Source organism: Eumetopias jubatus, unplaced genomic scaffold (assembly GCF_037043125.1).
Source record: "Eumetopias jubatus isolate StellerSeaLion01/CBP00866 unplaced genomic scaffold, mEumJub1_p1.0 scaffold_8, whole genome shotgun sequence".
In the NCBI taxonomy this organism is placed as follows: Eukaryota; Metazoa; Chordata; class Mammalia; order Carnivora; family Otariidae; genus Eumetopias; species Eumetopias jubatus.
Window position 1 is genome coordinate 100,105,932 of NW_028274814.1, and position 19,706 is coordinate 100,125,637.

At 35.9% G+C, this 19,706-nt stretch overlaps 1 protein-coding gene across 4 annotated transcripts in view; it reads right to left on the minus strand.

Moving 5' to 3' along the window:
• The window catches only part of CAPS2 (calcyphosine 2), a 44,511-nt gene that overhangs the window by 5,220 nt on the left and 19,585 nt on the right, over positions 1-19,706 (minus strand). For 3 of the 4 annotated variants that reach the window (XM_028091346.2, XM_028091342.2, XM_028091347.2), the window contains 9 exons: positions 17,703-17,822; positions 14,172-14,246; positions 13,225-13,320; positions 13,044-13,137; positions 9,936-10,054; positions 8,078-8,154; positions 6,350-6,504; positions 2,767-2,886; positions 642-738 (listed from right to left, as the gene is read on the minus strand). In XM_028091346.2, coding sequence (XP_027947147.1) covers positions 642-738; positions 2,767-2,886; positions 6,350-6,504; positions 8,078-8,154; positions 9,936-10,054; positions 13,044-13,137; positions 13,225-13,320; positions 14,172-14,246; positions 17,703-17,822 — 953 coding nt within the window. The remainder of the gene's footprint in view (positions 1-641; positions 739-2,766; positions 2,887-6,349; positions 6,505-8,077; positions 8,155-9,935; positions 10,055-13,043; positions 13,138-13,224; positions 13,321-14,171; positions 14,247-17,702; positions 17,823-19,706) is intronic. The other variant, XM_028091345.2, reaches the window with a different exon arrangement.

A 19,706-nucleotide genomic window follows, 5' to 3' on the forward strand; every position in this document is an offset into this window, starting at 1 on the left:
GTTGACCCTTCTGGTCACATGACTGGCTACCGCTGCCAGCATCATAAGAGAGGATCGTACTGCATATCGTTAGCCAGGGCAAAGATCAAAATCCAAAATTCAAAGTTCAGTTTCTACTAAATGCACATTGTTTTCACACTATTGTAAAGTCAGAAAATTGTTAAGTCAAACCATCCTAAATTGCCTGTATATATTTGAGATATTTTCTAGATCCTCAAATTTTGATAGACGTATGTATGCCCATTATATGTGTACCTCCATTCCCAGAGAAACACTTTCACTTTCTGCCTTAAATCTTCCAAGGATACAAAGATACAGTAAAACTAACTCAGAGAACTTACACATGTAATTATCTGTCCTCTAAAACCATTCTGTCCTAACTCAAATTCCTCAAGAAATAAAAGTTCAATCTCAGTTTATAAACATCAAAGAAAAAGAGTAAGCACAGACAATAGACCTCAGAATTTTTAGTATATTGCTGCCAAAGAAGGTAAAATGGCTCTTATGTTTCTGGTTTAAAAAATAATTATTTCCTCCCTTAATGGCCTCAAGTCCACACTGTAAGTTAATATAATTTAAGATATTACTTTTACTAACTAACATTTTAGAAATGTTAATGCATTTTGACTCATAATAATTACCTGAAATTACTTGAGGATGCTTCTTTGCACAGTAACATTTTCTTATGTCTATAATAGGCACACAGCCAGTTTTGTTGAAATCCAATTTCATAAAGGCCTAAATAAGAGAGAAATGTTATTTTTTTTCTATGAAATCATTAGACATGAGAACCTAATTCTCTATTCTGTAGAAGGTTATCCTTGAGCTCTAAACAAGCCAGTTTAAAAGTACTAAACTGGTATATGAAGGAAGCATCATGAACACAGGAAGATGTCGGAGCAAGATGTTAGGTAACCTGCACTTTCTGGCACCCTGACCTTGAGACAGTAAACTAACCTCTGTTGCCCTGGCTTTCCTCCTCTTACACTGCAGAGTTGGGTAAAAGACCTTTCTGGTAACTTCCAGCTCTAGGATTTATAGGAAACTGATAAATGGCCAAAACAAATTGCCAGGACCATTTTGATTCAAAAAGTAACATGCAAATATTCATCACTAAAATCAAAAAGAAAGTACAATATTTTTTAAATGGCTTATGTTACTCTATTTCCCAAAATTTAACACTACCTTTTGATATGCCAGTTGTTTTACTGCTTCTCTAATTCAATGCAATTTCTGGTATCATAAAATAAAAAAATATTTTATGGGGAAGAGGAATGGGTATATAGAAACACACAACCAACCCAAAGCAACAGCCCACATTTGCGAAAGAGTCAAAACTAGAATCAAGTTTGTTTATTCACAATAATGTGTTCACAGAAATAGGGTACCTATTATGGGCTGAATCCCCCCCTATTATACATTGAAGCCCTAAGCCAGTTTCTACTCCTGATACTCAAATCCGTCACCAGGACATGTAAAGTACAAATAAATGCAAATTTATAAATTATTATGTGATGAATTCATTTAACATAAAGTTTTTATTGTGTCTTTTGGCCAGTAAAGATTTTGATATTTTCTATTTGAGATTTATACTTCATGTAATTGTTTATACTTTTCTATACACAAAAGCTTTGTTTCAATATTAGATATTTATACACAGGTACATATTCAAAAGAGAAAGAAACTACATTGCTCAAAAGTATGCTCTAAAATTGGCCAGCAGAACCTGAGTAATATGTACTTTCCTATAAAAAATCAGGGCCTCTTGGGGTGCTTAGGTGGCTCAGTTGGTTAAGCCTAGACTCTTGATTCGGGCTCAGGTCATGATCTCAGGGTTGTGAGCTCCGCATGCGGGGTGGAGCCTGCTTGAGATCCTCTCTCCTTCTCCCTCTGCCCCTTGCCCCACTCATGCATGCCCAAGTGTGTTTCTCTCTCTCTCTCTCTCTCTCTCTCTCTCTCTCCCTAAAATAAATAAATAAATCTTTCAGAAAAAAATCAGGGCTCCTGTTTTTCATTCCAATTTAATAGTCATTTTAATCTTCATTTGAAAGCTGGCTAATATGCATACCAGATAAACATCTCTAGTCACAATCCTAAGATAACATGTATTGAGCTTTGACACTGGAACAGCCACAATGCTAAGAAATTTACAAGTTTAATCCTTATACCAATTCTATGAGACAAAAAACTAAGGCTCAGACATATTTAATAATAGATAATCATATAACTAGTCATTTTCGGAGCCAGCAATTTATGGAACTAGTAATTTGTGAACCAAAATTTGATTTCAGATTTTATTTTCCTTTTAAAATCTGTTCCTAAAACATACGCATAAATTATTTTGCTTTATCCTGGTAGATTTGTATATGTATGTGTTTGCCTGTATTTTATTAATCTCAAAATAAATTACAGGTAAAGGAATTTAAAACATGTTCAATAGTAATTCAATAAAGTTTTAAAATAATGAACCCAACACTCTATTAAAAGTAACTATTTCAGGGGTGCCTGGGTGGCTCAGTCAGTTTAGTAGTCTGACTCCCGCTCAGGTCGGGATCCCAGGGTCCTGGGATGGAGTCCCCCAATCCGGCTTTCTGCTCAGCAGGGAGTCGACTTCTCCCTCTGCTCCTCCCCCCGGCCCCTCCCCCTGCTTGTGTGAGCCTGCGCAAGCGGGTGCGGGGGGGGGGGGGGCGAGGGTCTCTCAAATAAATAACAAAAAATTTTAAAATCTTTTTAAAAAGTAACTAAAAGATTACTTAACAAAGTTACCTTTCGAACAAACGATTTCCTGTATTCATTCATTTCACCAATAATGGCACGTTTGAATTCTCCATAATCAACCTTGCCACTGCCATTGCCATTCAGACTTTGCCACACAGATTCAAAATCCTAGAAATATTCAGAGACCACTGTTTCACCTTAAAGTTATATATGTCCACAACAAAACTCACCTTAATACTATTTTGTTACTACTTCTGTAGCTCCAAAGTAGCAGACTTAACAATTCCAAAAAGTTACATATAAACCCAAACAAAGGCACTAAGAAAACTATTTAAAGGAACTCTGTGGTGGACGGTTCTGCAAAGTTCAGGGTCATTTAAGAGTGCCAGTGTCACAAATTCTTATTTTAAGTTTGATTCCTTTCTATACAAAAATGCTCACCACCTACTTGAATTTGAACATTTTATTATTTTTAATGTATTATAAACGTGACAATTAAAAATTCACTTCAGGTTCTACAGTGATTCCAATAGCATTAGGGCCACAAGAGTATTTCTGCTGGTAGTCATGTTTCAAAGTACAGAGGATCTGAATGGCTCCAATATTATTCCACAATTCACACTGAAAGGTGTTATTTTGAGTAAATCCTTATGCCAGTTTGTTCATTTTACCGTTGCCACTTACTTCTTTGCAAATGCACAATTTAACAGAATGTTCTATTCACAGAGTTCCTAATAACAACAACAAAAAAATACAGATGGAGTTTTCTTAAACTCCAGTAAATAAATATATTTTCAAAGTTTCAGTCAAGTTGTTAGCTTTAAGTGAGACTGTAAATAAGATATCTAGCAAGGTGACTGACAATGGGACTCAAAAAAGTTCTCTTCTACTTCCTCCTACTTTTTTCAATTAAAATTTTAATAAGAAAAACTCAATCTTAAGATGCCCTGCTTCCCCCCAATTTTCAATAACCCCTAATTTGTCTGTCATAATGCCCACTACATGACTGACTTTAAGTGTCTGTAAAATGTGCTCTTAAATTTAAAAGTGAGCTTGACCTTTAAAATCATACATAATACAGATAAAAAATGAATTTGCATGCCCAACTCATGGAATACTAGAATTAAAAGATATTGCCTGAAGCTTAAAGGAAATAATTTTCAAAAATGGAATAATTTACCAAAAGTGGCAACAAATTTATAAGTCTTTCTTTCTAAGATATGGTACAGAATGGAAAATGATAATTCAGTTGAAAAAAAAACTGAGCTTTAATTTACTGATAGTATCTCTAATAAATTAGGCTACTTATGGTGCATATCAATTTTTTAAATTTCAAATTAAGGAGAATGACTATGCTTTCCCCAAACTAGTTCCACAATTAGACCCAGATTGGTGATTTTTGAGTTCTTATTTTTGCTTATCATTGCACAGGCAGTCTCTAGTGATATTATAGGGGCAAAAGGAGGGAATATTATTTTTAAAATGGGAAAAAGGGAAGTTTACTCATATTTTCATAATATATGTTCTCCCTATGTTAGAAGTCTTATATAATTATTTTAGTTTTTATTTCTGACTCCAGTGACAAAAATTTAGCAAATCAACCAAGAAGAGAAGTACTGGTTGGTGCAGAAAGAATACTAGGCTGACCTAGACTATCTGGGCTCTAGGTCTAACTCAGTTATTAATTACCTGTATGACTATGGATAAAGACACCAAGGCTTTCTAATTTTCTATTGCTGTTTTTACTATTATTATGATTATTGAGAGGAAGAGATAAAGTTAGAGGAACCCTAATATGTGTCACTAAGTGTGGGCCACAAAGTTAAACTCGGTAAAAAACACAAAGGACAGGTATGTCACAACAATGATAAACACCACCACAATGGCACAGAATTTTAGTTGAAAAGGCATATTCCTATGTAATTTTCTCATCTGATGTTCAAAGTAACTCTGACCATAGGTATTATCTGTGGATTGCCCAGGCAGAGCCTGTCAATCAAAAAAGTTAACAGACCTATGCAAGATCACACCGTTGAGGTAGTAAGTCTAGAACTTGAATCTATATCTCATAAATTCAATTCTCAGTGTTCCTGCCACAAAATACACTGTCTTGTGACAAGACCATTTGAAGCAAGAGAAAACAATTCAAGAGAATCTCTGATCTGAAACCCTTGAGGTAGATGTGTTTCAAATTTACTTTTAGAATAAAACCCAAACTTCTTAGCATAGCATGCAAGGCTTAAAGGTAAATGGAGCCCACCAGGCTTATTTCTCTCTGTTCTTCTCTTTTCCTTCCTTCCATACATCTTATCTATCCACGTAAACTGAGGCTGTTTCTTCAGCACTTGCCGTATGCAAGGTTCCATTCGAGGTGTTAGACACAGCAGGAAACCAGAAGCACCTTGGTCCCTGCTCTGATGGAACTAACACTCTACTTGCCAGAAAAGCCAGAAAATACTTGCAAAGTGGTATGAAGAAAATAAAATGGTAAACGGTATACAGAGGACCAGGGATCAGATGGGGCACTCCTTTAGACAGAGGCGTCAGCGTAGTGCTCCCCATAGAGAAAGCCTAAAGGATGGAAAATCCAGCCATGCAAAGGTCTAGTGGAAGATTGCTCACAGCAGGGGCACCTGGGTGGCTCAGATGGTTAAGTGTCTGCCTTCAGCTCAGGTCATGATCCCGGTGTCCTGGGATTGAGCCCCATTATCAGGCTCCCTGCTGAGCAGGGAGTCTGCTTCTCCCTCTCCCTGCCGCTGCCCCTGCTCGTACTCTCTCTCTCTGTGTCAAATAAAAAATAAAATATCTTTAAAAAAAAAAAAAGATTGCTCACAGCACAGGGAACAGGATGTGTAAAAGCTTTGGTTGCTTAATGGGAGGGCAGGGGGGCAGTTTTGACCTTTTGCAATTCTTAGAACAGGCTACACACCCCCCTCCCCTTCGTGCCTTCACATGTGCTTCTCCTTTGTGTGAAGTCGTCATTGTCTGACCCACGTTCTTCCTCCTCTCTTGCCTGTTTAAACTCCTCTCATCCTTCAGAACTCAGCTCAGCTATATACCCTCCTCCAGGAATGCTATGATCGTCTCTCTTCTTCCCCATAACCTGGTCTGGAATTGATCCCATGTGTTCTGAAAGCATTCTCTATTTAACACATATAGTCTTCTGTAATCCTTCATCTTTCTTTTCCTCTGATTATGAAGACCTTAAGAGTATAGAGTATGCCTTAGAGCTTAGAACAATGCCTACTTATTAGGTTCTTATTAAGTTCATGAGGGAGGAATGAATATTGAAATTTTAAAATTTAACAGGACTTGTCGCCTGATGGCTAACACTGATTATGAAGCAAAAAGAAAGAGACACATGGGGGCACCTCGGTGGCTAAGTCGGTTAAGCGTCCGACTCTTGATTTGGGCTCATCTCATGATCTCAGGGGCTCAGCACTCAGCGCGGACTCTGCCTGAGATTCTCTCTCTCCCTGTCCCTCTGCCCCTTCCCCAACTCATGCTATAAATAAATAAATAAATAAACAAATAAATAATCTTTTGTAAAAAAGAGACAGATGAACTACTAAAATCTCAATAGAAAAGTAATACCACTTAAGAAAACTATGTCATTCATTGCAGTACCTACATTTTCAGACAGTTTTAAGTGAAATACTTGTAGAGTTTGCTTAAGATCTGCCTTATCTAAAAGTCCAGTTCCTTCCTTGTCCAATTGTTGAAGATATTTTCCCAATCCAGTCAAAATACGAACACCCCTTTTGTGTAGCTGTTCTTTTAGCGCATCTGTTTAGGAAGAAGAGAAATGGAAACTGATTGTTCCTATATACAAATATATCAGTTCTCTCGTAGGAAAAATTGAAGTTGATGTAAGCGGTATAAAGGATGTGAATATGCAACTAGATGGTATGGAGGACTGACAAAAGACTTTGAAAAGTAGAACGCTTTTAGTAAAGAGTGTTATATACAAAATCACACGTAAATATACTAGAACTATAGCACCACTGTGTGGTGTAAGTGTTACATAGAAAAATAAGGCATCACTTTATCAGCATGAAAATAATCTACATGTTACAAATAAAATCTTAGTTTTTGCTTTCCAGGCTTCCTCTTCATCTAATGATCTCACATCTTTAATCTCTTTCCTCTTTGCTATAATTATAAAACTGATGTGAGGCAAGTCACTCAAAAATGAGTTCAAAATTTCTAAAATATTTGAAATCTTCAAATTGTTAACTTACATATTGAACAGCATCAAGGCTTTGTAGTGCTATCTTATACTTACACATTTAAAGCAGCCCTTTCTTTTAGGAATTTTTAGTTATATTCTCAAGCTTCTAGCATTCTCTTTGCAGGTCAGTAATTACACTTAACACAGTTTGTGTCATCTTTACTAAAGAAAATATAGTTAACTTTACCAAAGCAGTTATTAAATAATAAGGCACAAAGGTCACTGGATTCAACAGTGACAAATACGGGGCTGACCATGACAGAACAGAGAAAATGATTTACTAACAATGACATCAAGAATATTGGGAGCTTTTAAACCCCAATCCCAGACAGCTTTTAAATCTGTTTCTAGCCTTCTTATTCTCATATCATTTTTAAATGACAAATTAGGATTTATCAAACCTTATAAATGATAAGTTGACTTCTATGATTACTTGTTTAATGTCTTCCTCCTTCTTGACCATGAGAGTCATCAAAGGAACTGTCTATTTGAGCCTCATATGCTTGGGTGGTTATAAGACTGGACTCTAGAAACAAAATCCATAACATGTTTTCATGTCCGAAGCCTGCATGTATTTCATTTATTACCACAATAGCTCTGGAAAGTTAATAAAACAGGTTATCCCCATTTTAGAGATGAAGAAAGAGGTGCAAGAGATTTACACAGAGTAATATGTCTATTAAATGGCTGAGTCCAAACATCAACCTGGCTCCCAGGCTAGCATTTTTTTCTTTTACAGGAGGCTGCCATAAATCACTTTGGGATATCATCTCATGCATAAGACAAGTATTAGATTACAAAAATCAATTACATTTTATTCATTTCATGCAGAAAACCCATACTACCTAGTACTTTCTAAAATTCTTAAATTCATAATTCATACACTACTAGTTAAACAAGATCACTAAAGTGGAGGAAATCCTAAAAATATTTTTGCCTTTTTTTCAAATCCATCTGCTTTATAAAGATATTTTTAAGTGTATAAATTCATAAAAAGAAGCAAACAAGAAATATAAATCAAGTGCCTTTGTTTTAAAACTAAGAAATGTCTGGAAAATACTGCTTTGCTGCTTGCGAAGAAAATTGTTGAAAATTAAAACTGCTTGAGACAATAGTAATGATACGTACCTTGAATGGCCTTTAAGACACGCCTGTCATTGGTTTCTTGACTGCTGGTATCATCCTCATGTTCCACAGAATCAGTTCTGTAATTGACATGTTCACAGTGACAAAAATATATTGTTTTGCAATCTTCGGTATGGAAACTCTAAGCTCTTCCCTGTTCTGGACTCAAAGAAACTCTCAGAGTTGGAAGAGTGCTTAGAGGTTTCTCAAGGCCCAGTTTCACTTGCTGCTATAATTCCCAGAAAAATTAAATATGCTAAATCAAGAGCTAAAATCCTTAAACCTTGCAAGAACTACCTTCAACATTACATTCATTTTGTAACTATTTCAATGTTCTTTTAGAATAATTAAAACTATAAAATTTAAAAGCAGTTTTAACTTTGAAAGTACAGAATGTAAAAATGTTATTTTAAAAAGCCAAAGAAACTGCATTCATTTGAGAAATATGGTAAATGACAAAGAAACAGTCTTCCTTTAGCCAATTTATGGGATGTGGCCTCTAATGCACATACAGTACACCAATTATTATCATTTTGCAATGCATACAGCACCAAGAAACACTCAGCAAGAATAGCATATATACACACATATTCTGTGATTTTAAAATATATATATTTATATATATATAAAAATATATATATATTTATATATATATATATCTGGGTGGCTCAGTCGTTAGGCATCAGCCCTGGGCTCAGGTCATGATCTCAGGGTCCTGGAATCGGGCCCCGCATCAGGCTCCTTGCTCCGAGGAAAGCCTGCTTCTCCCTCGCCCACTCCCCCTGCTTGTGTTCCCTCTCACTGTCTCTCTCTCTGTCAAATAAATAAATAAAATCTTTAAAAAATATATATATATATTTTATTGATTATATGTGATTATGTTTGTTATACTTTACTTACATAATTCATATATATGAATATATATAAAATATATATTATTTATATATAATGCTGTGAATGCTATGAATCAAAGCATTTTTAAATGAATTTGAATTTTTAAAATCAGAGTACATATAAGATATATACAAATAACATATATTGCAACTGACATGTTCATACATACAATATATAATATATAATAAAATATATATATTATATATTATATATATTATATATATATAAATATATATAAATAATACGTTTTACATAATATCTATTCTATGACTTTAAAAACTCAAATTCATTTAAAAGCACTTTTTGAGGGACGCCTGGGTGGCTCAGTCGGTTAAGCATCCAACTCTTGAATTTGGCGCAGGTCATGATCTCAGGGTCCTGAGAATGAAGCCCCACATTGAGCTCTATGCTGGTGAGCGTGGAGCCTGCTTAAGATTCTCTCTTTCCCTCTTCCTCTGACCTTCTCTCCCCCAACCCCGTGCTTGTTCTCTCTCTCTCTAAAAAATAAAAATAAATAAAAATTTAAAAATAAAAGCACTTTTTGATTCATTAGCATTATTTTTTCATTATGCAAATCATCAATCAATGAATACTATAATCATGTGAGACCCAAGACATTTTTTAGTGCTAAAAAAACAAAAGCATTACACTAAAAAATGTGGAAAATGTTATAATAGTGTACTATAAGCTTACCTTTTAAAATTGACTGCTTTGGTGGCATTTGGTAAAATAAAGGTGTTATAGCACAGCAAATTAATAAGGCACCTTTAACATAAAATGGAATACTTTTGATCTTAATTTAACTATTCCTACTCATAAAGTGTATTTGAGTATAATAGAGCCCATGAAGTAGACAAATATAGTTATGCTTTGTTTTTCAAAATATAAAGTTTACCAAAGTCAAAATGCTTTGGGATAGAATATCATTTTATGATAATAAAAAACAGTGTTTTCATATTTGACTTACTTGAGAGAATCCAAAGCCATCTGATCAATATTAGTGATCCGAAGTATAAGTAATGTGTTTTCCTTTACGCTTTCTGGAAGTCTGGGATGATCATAACTCAAAAATGTCAAGTTTGCACCCTAAAGAAATTAACAGATGAATTCTTTAAAGCTAGAAAGTATAGAAGAAGTAAAATACAACTAACACTAATTTTAAATATTCAATTTAAATTTAAATATTCAATTCTCATTATGTTTGACACGGTATACTTTTATACTGATAAAAAAAAAGTATATTCAGAGAATATTTAGAAACCACACAGGCTTCAGCTAATAATATTGGAAAATAAAGGAAATAATTTCCCAGTCAATCTCTCAATTAGAACAATCTTAGATTTAACAATTGATGTGAAAAAATAAGAACTCCAACTTTTTAGGAGTCAGAGGAAGAAAGGACAAGTAATTTTAACTGAAATTATGACATCCTTAAATTCAGAAACAGACCTATTGATTCACGGAAAGATGTACTGCAAATTGATGACCTAATAGATTCATCACCCTCTTTCACCTGGTCTTTTGACAACAAACATCACATAAATGTAAAACGAACTGTAACCTAATTGGAGCAGCAAGGCTTTGGTGAAAACATTCCTATCAAAAATCCCCAAGAGTTGCTCAAATAAGTATGGCCAAATATGAACAAACACAAATTTAAAATAAGGGGCTTAATTATCTCTCTTGAAAATAAGGGGAGAGATTTCTTTCCTCTTTTTCCTGGAGCATTTACTTAAAAAACCTGTAAGTACAGTACTCTCTCCATTCTTCAAAATATCTATCAATTCTCTTGAAATGACTATATGAAGCAATTAGAGACTATGTGATAGGTGTAGCAGTGTAATGCATATGAGCGTACGTATGTATACAGCTCTGTGTGCATAGGGTCCACCTATGAGTTCTGAGTCATGCATCCAAAGCAACAGATGCATGCTTGTGAGTGAACGTGTGGGTGCACTTTTATGCATGTGCATCTATGGGCACATGCGCACGTTTACAGGACTATTATCTGAACAGCTGGCCTAAAATTCCTTTTAGGGAGTGTCTGGGAAACACCTTCGTGGGGCATACAGAAGTGAAAAGGTAAATTCCAGAGTAACACATGGAAGGCAGACAAGACCCGCCCCCACCTCCACAAAAAAGAAAAATAAGCCAAGTATTTCTGCGTAAAGAAATGGAAGATTGTGGGAAGAGCAAGAGATGGAAGGAGTCAGAAAATGGAGAGGAGGACCTATATCACGGCAAATGTTTAAGGGACATATTTTTAAGCATATGAATGTCTAATAATAAATTATAAGTTGCTTACACTGCTGCAATATAAACCTCACTCTATAGTCCCTTCAAAATGTCTGCCACACAAAGGATCGTATATATGGTTTGTGTGTGGGTTCCCTCCCTTCTTTCTTTCCTATTTTTCTTCCTTCATCCCTCCGTTCCACTCTCTCTCCCTCCCTCCCTCCCTCCCTTCCTTTTTGTTTCTCCCATCTCCCCCCCACCTCATTCTTTTTTGGAAATCATAAAACGAAGCAGAGTTCTACACCGGGTTCAAGTAATATAGAACAGGATAGTAAGAATAAATCATAAAATATACTAAATTTTTGGAGCAGCAGTTCAGAGCTAGAGGTAACTTGAATGTTGGGGTAGACATTAAACATTCTGTATACAGGTATGTGAAATGGGATTTGGAGCTGATTTTCTCTAGCTCTCGAGAGGGAGGCTGGAGTGACTAGTCTAGTGTATTTAATCCAAGTCTAAGATGTAAAGTTCTTCTTCATCCCCAACTCCTCACATAACCAGTCACAACATCCTATTGATTCTGCCTCCTGAAGACTTTAAAATTTTTTTTCTAATTAGCTTCATGGCCACAGCCACTAGCCTAATTTAGGTTGCTATAACCTCCTTCCTAATTAATAGAATTCAATCCGATCTGGTTCTTTCTCCTAGTCTTTGATCCATCCCCCATACTGTAACCAGAGAGATCTTTCTCTCTAAATCACAAACCTGACAACGTCAGCTCCCCTCACTGCACCCCCTTCTAATCTTTCAGTGATTCCCCAATACATTCTAGGTAACTCTTTAATATAAGGCTACTCTTAATAAGCTCTGACTCATCTCTTGCCAACTCCCACCGTGAACTAAAGTTCAGCCAGTTCTCCAAATAAGCCAGGCTCTTTCATGTTTGTTCTTTGTGCAAGCTGTCCCCCTCCCAGAAGGCTTTTCCTCTCTCCTGTCTATCCCAGCCTTTTCTAGATCGATGTTAGACGGCACTGTCTCCAGAAAGTCTTCTTTGACCCATCGAAACTGAATCATTGATTCAGCCACATTGATGTGGCCCTCCTATTTGACTGTATTTCCCATCAGACTGTAAACTCCATGCAAACAGGGAATTGATTTAACTTAGTCACTGTTCGATCTCCAAATGCTTAACCTATGAGCAGATATTTGTTATGTGGATGGTCAATGTGGACAGTTCTAAATTTTACTCATGAGATAATGCGAACATAATAATTTAAAATTTAAGAGCACTATCCAAAATTGTAATATTACCCATGATCGACCCCGTTCTAGGGAATCTTTGTTATACACCATAAGTCAGGAGTTGTGTGAGCTGGGGAAATCACAAGGCGGAGAAGCTAAATATCAGATATGTGATAGCTCCAGAGGCCAAGTATCCCTCCGCATAGAGAAGAACATGCATCTACAGGAGATAGGCTTGCATGACATGGACCATTACTCCTGGGACTATTGAAGTAGCCACTTACCCAGTGGTACAGCCTCTACAATTGTAGAGCTTTCAAAAGCACCAAGAGACAAGCTCTCCCAAACTTATACTGCAGATTTGTGACGGAGGGATAGAGTGTTACAAGGAATAAATGCTATATGCTTACATTCAGACCACTGGGATCTGGACCTGAGAGGCAGAACCTCCCAGGGAAAGATCAACCATTAGCCCCTGCTCTATAAGGAGTAGAGATAATAAATTGAAAACTAGAAACCCTGTTCCTTCTACCCCCACACCCCCACAAATTTCAGCATCTGGCATTAAAACATTTGCATACATATACACTTCACTTACAACATAAAAATCGCCCAGTTGGTAGTGTTTTCCTTTTCTTCGTCCACACTGATGACTATAAATGTTTTTTTGAATAAAAGGAAGCACATTTGTTCTAGAAGTTAAATGACAAAAATGTGAAGTTATTCAGCTTCTCTCAGAAGTAATCATCTTGAGAGTTGTAACAATTTTTATGGCATACCTGTTTTTCCCAAATTGCCGATATTCATAAATTGTTAGGGACTGGTCATGAGCAAAAAAGAACCCAACCAGCTCTCTGCAAGCATCACGTCCATTTCTAGAAAAACAGAATGATATTAAAAATTTTCAAATAGGGTAATTTTCAAACTAAGTAATAAACCAGAATTGTGTATGTCAAAGAATAGCTTTACTCTCTTGAATGTGCAGCAATGAGCAAGGGTTATGGGGAAACATGGCATGGCTTACTGAAGTGTCAATTTAAGTAAGATTTGGATGGAGAAAAAAGCTTTATCTTACACTGATAGGATATAGATATATTACAATGTAGATTACTATTTTGACATAGACTTTTAAGATAAAGTGAAAGACCCTAAAAAATGTTGACCTTGCAAGAAGCCACTCAAGGATAGACACTTATCTTTGTGATAGAAAGTTTAAAATCACTGAACAGACTTGATAATTTTTAAAAACACACTTCACCTTTAATATACACAAAAAACATCAGCATTGTGTATGACTGGAAGTTTCTAAGACAGAGGTAACAGATTTGAGAATCATCTTCCTTCTCACTGTCCTGCATCTATCAATAATCTACTATTAATTTAAGCCATTCAAAGAAAATCAAAGACAGCAGCTTACATAAAGGTTAATTTTTAAATGCTTTACCATCTTCTAGAAATAGTACATATCTTTAAAAAATTCCCTTCTAAGTTTCTTTTGGAAAGCCATTTTAAAATCACTTTTTAAGTAACTTTTAATTAAAATGTCTTATTTATAGGTTCATAGTTCCTATAATTTTTGTAACATTAATATTACTTAAAAACATTCATTCTAAATTCACATTTTACATTTAAATGTGACAAATTTAATCTCATTATTGTTATTTCTATTTGAAGAGAATATTGTTTTATAATCATAGGAGTAAAAGTTTAATAAAATCATAATTACCTTGATATGATCCTACCATCAAATTGTACTTTATGAGAAAGCATATTTTCAGTTAATGTAGAATGGGTTCTTATCCTGTTAAGAAATACATTTGTCAATAATTAGTTTAAAGTTTCCTATACTTGATGTTGATGTAAAAGATAAAAGTACAAAAACGGTTATGTTGATATGTTGAAATGCACAGAATGAAGATGAAGTTATAAACCTTTTTTTTTAAGAGTGCTAGCTAACTGAAGCAGATTCACATATTATGAGAAATAATCCTGAGATATAGTGTATAATACACACACACATACATTCTGTGTTAGAATGTACAGTATCAAAGTGCTATACAAGTAAATAGCACATTTGTAACTGGTCCTATTACAGTGCTACTGGCAGCCATTTCTAACCCTGTTCTCCTTTGCCTCCCTCCAATCATCTAATTTGCTTTTCTGGCCTCTTTCCATTAGAGGTGACTAAGGGACAAAGTTCTGTCCATAATCTTCGAGGAAAGACTTTCTTTTGTCCTGATAAGAGAGTGGCATGGGAACAGTTCCTGTCTCTGAACGTGGCAGGGATGTGATGCTAGGAGCCACGGCAGCCATCAGGCAACCATGTTAGAAAGGCCAATAAGATCTTGAGGAAGCCAGCCCAGAGCTGTGTCATTCCTGAACCACTGAACTGAAACCAACACTACCTCCAGGCAGCTGGTTTTATAGGAAAATAAATCCTGACTTTTTTAAGTCACTATCAGTCAAATTTTCAGTCATAGGTAGCTGAAAACATACCTTACCAAAATAACAGAATGGTGGAAAAAGTGCTAGATGAGGTTCCAGCCTTGAATAAGTCTAGCTGTAAGACCTCTGATCAGCTGTGTAATCTTTATGGCCTTCAGATGGCACTAAATGATCTCACAAAGATTGCTAGTCCTAGAATTCTGTTTAATAATATGAAACAAAACCCAAATGTCCACACTTTAGCATCCTATTACTAGTAAACTCCTTTATAATAAGAAATCTGAAGATTTGGTGACGTATCTTTACTCTCCTTCCTAAATAATTTTATGGCACTCCAATAAAGCTACAGGTATAATGAACTACAATAATGTAAATAGTAAGTAAGTGTATGGGTCATTGGGATCTTGAAAAGCAATACCTCTATAAAATCAAGGTCTCTGAAAAATAAGCAGGATACAGACAAGAGCCTATGGACAAAAGGAGTTTGTGAACAGAGTGTAGTCATGATAGATTGCTCTTCTCAATTCAATTTAATCTATTAGTATTAATGTGTTTATTGAATGCTCACTACATGCCTGAAAAAACTCTAAATGCCAAGAAAATAACAGCAATAATAACAGCTACTATTTATTGAGAACTTCCTAGACACCAGCCATTATTAAAATCACTTAAACGCACGTTGGTTCATTCAATGCTTGCAATATAATTCCATGAAGTACTATTATCCCATCTTACAAATAAATTTTACAGTCATATAATTAGTGCATGACAGAGCCCAACCTTGCTCATAACCATTACGTTATATTGCTTCTCAAAGGTGAATAGAACTCAATTTAACAGTGATATGTTGAAGTAACAGCTTCAAGGAGTCTACAGTCTCCTTGAAAAGATAAAAGAAGTAAATAAGACATTTATATTATAAATGTGTTAGTGTTTTAGGTATCCAGTAAGTAGTACCAAACACTTCTCTCTACCCAAGTTCTTAACAATACAGGAATAAGAATCAGGCAGGTAAAGACCAAAATACGAATCTTACTGCTCCTGGTGGGAATGCTAATTACAGCAACCCCTTTGAAAAACTATTTGGCAGTATTTTTTAAAGCTGAACATATGTATACTAAATGGTCCAGCGATTCCACTTCTAAGTATGTACTGAGCAGAAAGGAGTACATACGTTCACCAAAAAACATGCACCAAAGTTCATGGAAGCACCATTCTTAAAAGGCCAAATGTCCATCAACATCCATGAATAAACTGTGGTATATTTAAATACCATGAAATACTGTATGGAAATGAGAATAAAAGACAACGACAAATAACAACACGGATAAACTCACAAACATGTTGAGTAAAAGAAGCCAGATATCTAGAGTCCAAACTTTGTGATTTCAGTAGGTTTATAACAAGGCAGTTACCATCCATGCTATCAGGACGAGAGGTTAAGCTGGTGTGGCAAAGGAAGTGGGCAGTAACTGGGAGGCAGCACAGGCAAGTTGCTGAGGTACTAAGAATGCTCTATTTCTTGATCTAGGAACTTGGTACATGAGCATTGTTCAGTTTGTGGAAATTCCTATGCTGTACACTTAAAATGTGTACACTTTGTGGACATATACTTTATTTCAATAAAAGCTTACTTTAAAAAAGAGAAGTTTAGATGTGTTAGCTAAAGGATGACCCTCCAGAGTTGTTCATACCCTACACCTCAGAACATGTAAATATGTTACAATTACATGATACAATAAAAGGGACTTTGCATATGTGATTCAAGACCTTGAGATGAGGAGATTATCTGGAATTATACAGCTGGATTCAATGCAATTGCACGTGTCTTTATGAGAAGAAAGCAGAGGGATATGTTGACTACAGAAGAAGAGTATCAGAGGGGTGCCTGGGTGGCTCAGTCGGTTAAGCGTCTGGCTTCGGCTCAGGTCACGATCCCAGGGTCAGAGTGATAAAACACAGCCGTTGCTGGCTTTGAACGTGGAGGAAGGCCGGAGCCAAGGAATAAAGGATGCCTCTAAAAGCTGAAAGAGGCAGGGAAATGGATTCTCCCCTGAAGCCTCTATAAGAAATGCATCCCTGCCAACACCTTGATTTTAGGCTTCTGACCTGCAGAACTGTAAGAGAATAAATTTGTGTTGTTTAAAGTATTGTTTGTAGTAATTTGTTACAGCACCCATAGGAAGTTGATACATGATACCTTTGAATATTTAAAGGTATGGAAATAGAGTCTTCCAGAAAATAAGAATGAGACCAAAAAATTAACAGTTCTAAGAACTTTTTGGCATTTATAGCAGTCTGAAAATATGAAAGAACTGCTGCAGGAACTGATGGATTTTCTTTGTCTCTTAATGTTGAGGCTAGCTGTCAAGTGCCAGTGAAGTAGTTGAGAAATTTAAGTGGACTGCACCCCAAAACTGTGAAAGTCCAAAGATTTTATAAGCTACAAAGTGAAAGGCAAAATAATAAAAATATTAATAATAACTTGTAAGCAATAATAATTTTGAAAATATTATGAGATTCAGTATATATAAATGTCTCAGTTGCTATATTCTGTATTTTCATATACATTATCTCCCAGGTTATAACTCTTATTCCTAAATTATTAATAAAAAACCTGGAGGGCAAAGTTTACCCCTATATCTTAAAGTGGCACAAGTGGGATCCGAACTCCAAAAACTCCACTCTCCTTCATATAGAAAAAAGCAAAACTGAGCCAAAAAAATCTTTTCAGTTAGACACAAAAGTACATTTTTTTAAATTCATTTATAAAATACTATATCTTCATTTGATATAAGTATAATTTTCTTACTTAGTTTCATGTAGTGTTCTTTTCCTAAATCGATGAGGTGCTATCTTTGAATCTGGAAAGATACGAGCACTTTCTTGTCTCTCAGCAGTTAGGTTTTGTTCTGGATCACTGATTACAGCCCTATATGGGAAAATACAAAGTCTGGCAACTCAATATGATAATGCACTACTCTAGCATTCACATATTTATAAGCAGCTAGAAAAGCTCATCTACAAATACAAATTTACACTACTGTCAGAATTATACATTTTCCAGATACTGAATGAGTAAATTTAATAATTAAAAATTCTGGCCATAAAAAAGTGAATATTCCTATCAATCTCTTTTTCCATAAGTGTTATCTAAATATAAATTGAAATTTTTGAGACAACTCGGCTCCATGTCTCTCCCTTATTATTCTTTAAACAAAGAGACACTGCTGGTGACTTCTGAATAAAGACGTGAAACAAAGTAAGTAGGAAACCGTATGGATTTCTAAGGGAAAATCATTCCAAGCAGTGGGGAAAATAAATGAAAAACACCTAACACAGGAGTGAACCTGGTATGTTTCACAACAGGAAGGAAGCTGAATGTCTGCAGCAGAATAGACAAGAGAGAGAGAAGTAGGAAAAGCAGTCCAAGTTCAAATGGTGGACAGATGATGTAGGGCTTGGGTAAACTATATTACAGACCATAATTTTTTAGCACTCCTGATCCACATCCTTGCCATGGCCTCATTATAGGTGTACTGTACTAATTTCTCACCCTTTAGCTTTGAGCCTAGCCATTTGACTTGCTCTGGCCAATTATATATAGCTGGATGGCTCTGCTGATCTCAATTAAACTAACTCATGTAAGTGTGGGCTGGCTGGGGATCTGCTCATCTGGCATTATCTTGGCTAAGTGGCCCAGCTGCATTTGCAGAGTCATGTTCTTATTGAGCTCAGTGGGTTAGCCAAGCTGTGTTCTTTTCACCAGGATGGCAAAAGCGCAAAAAGGCAAGTGGAAACACATAAGGCTTCTTAAGGCCTAAACTCAGAACTGAGACCACTGCTTTTGTTCATATATAACTGGCCAAAGTAAGTAAAAAGCAAGAGCCACTTGGCCAAGCCTAGCCTGGACAGCTGATTGGAAGATACACAAGTTCTAATTAATCACTGTAGTTTTAAGATACTGGTTTTGTGGTAATATATAACCAATACATAGATTTTACTCTGACCGTGATGGGAAATTACGGGAGGGTTTGATCTGGCTTACTTTTTAATAGACGTACTCTGACTGCTGGGTTAAGAATAGACCAACAAGGGGCAAATGCAAACACAATGAGTCTAGTTAGAAAGAGACTGAAATGATCCAGGAGAAAGAAGATGATATTGTGAACAGGGATGATGGCAGCAGAAGGAGTAAATTTATTTTGATGGTAGAACTGAGAGTGATTGCTGACAAACTGAATAGAGGATTTGAGAAAAAGAGAGGCACCAAAAGCATCAGAAACATTTTAGGTCTAAATAACCTAAAGAATGGAGCTGCCTTGGAGGAAAATTAAAGAGGATTTGGTCATGGGGGATGGAGCGAAATGAACTTCGAGGAACCCAGACTGGCAAACGTTACGTTGGAACCTTAGATCAGGGAAACATTAGTGTATGAATGCTTTTTAAAGGCATGATGCTGGATGAGATCAGTTAGGAAGTCAAGAATGGAGTCTTAGAAAAAGTCTTAAGAATGGAGCCCAGTGTACTCCCATGTATAAGGACAGGGATGATGAAAAGGAACCAGAGGAAGAGACTGAGAAGGAGCAGAGGGAAGGAGGAAAACCAGCTAGGTGTTGTGTGTAGGAAGCTAAATGGGAAAGAGAAAAGTATTTCAAAGAGGAGAAACTTTTCAGTGCAGACAGATGCTGCTGATGGGTCAAGTAAATGAGAACTGAGAAATCACCATTAGTTGGGCAACACGGACGCCACAAATTATCTTATGAGGACATGCTGAGGTGGCACGGTGCGGGTGAAAACATCAACGAAGTGAGTT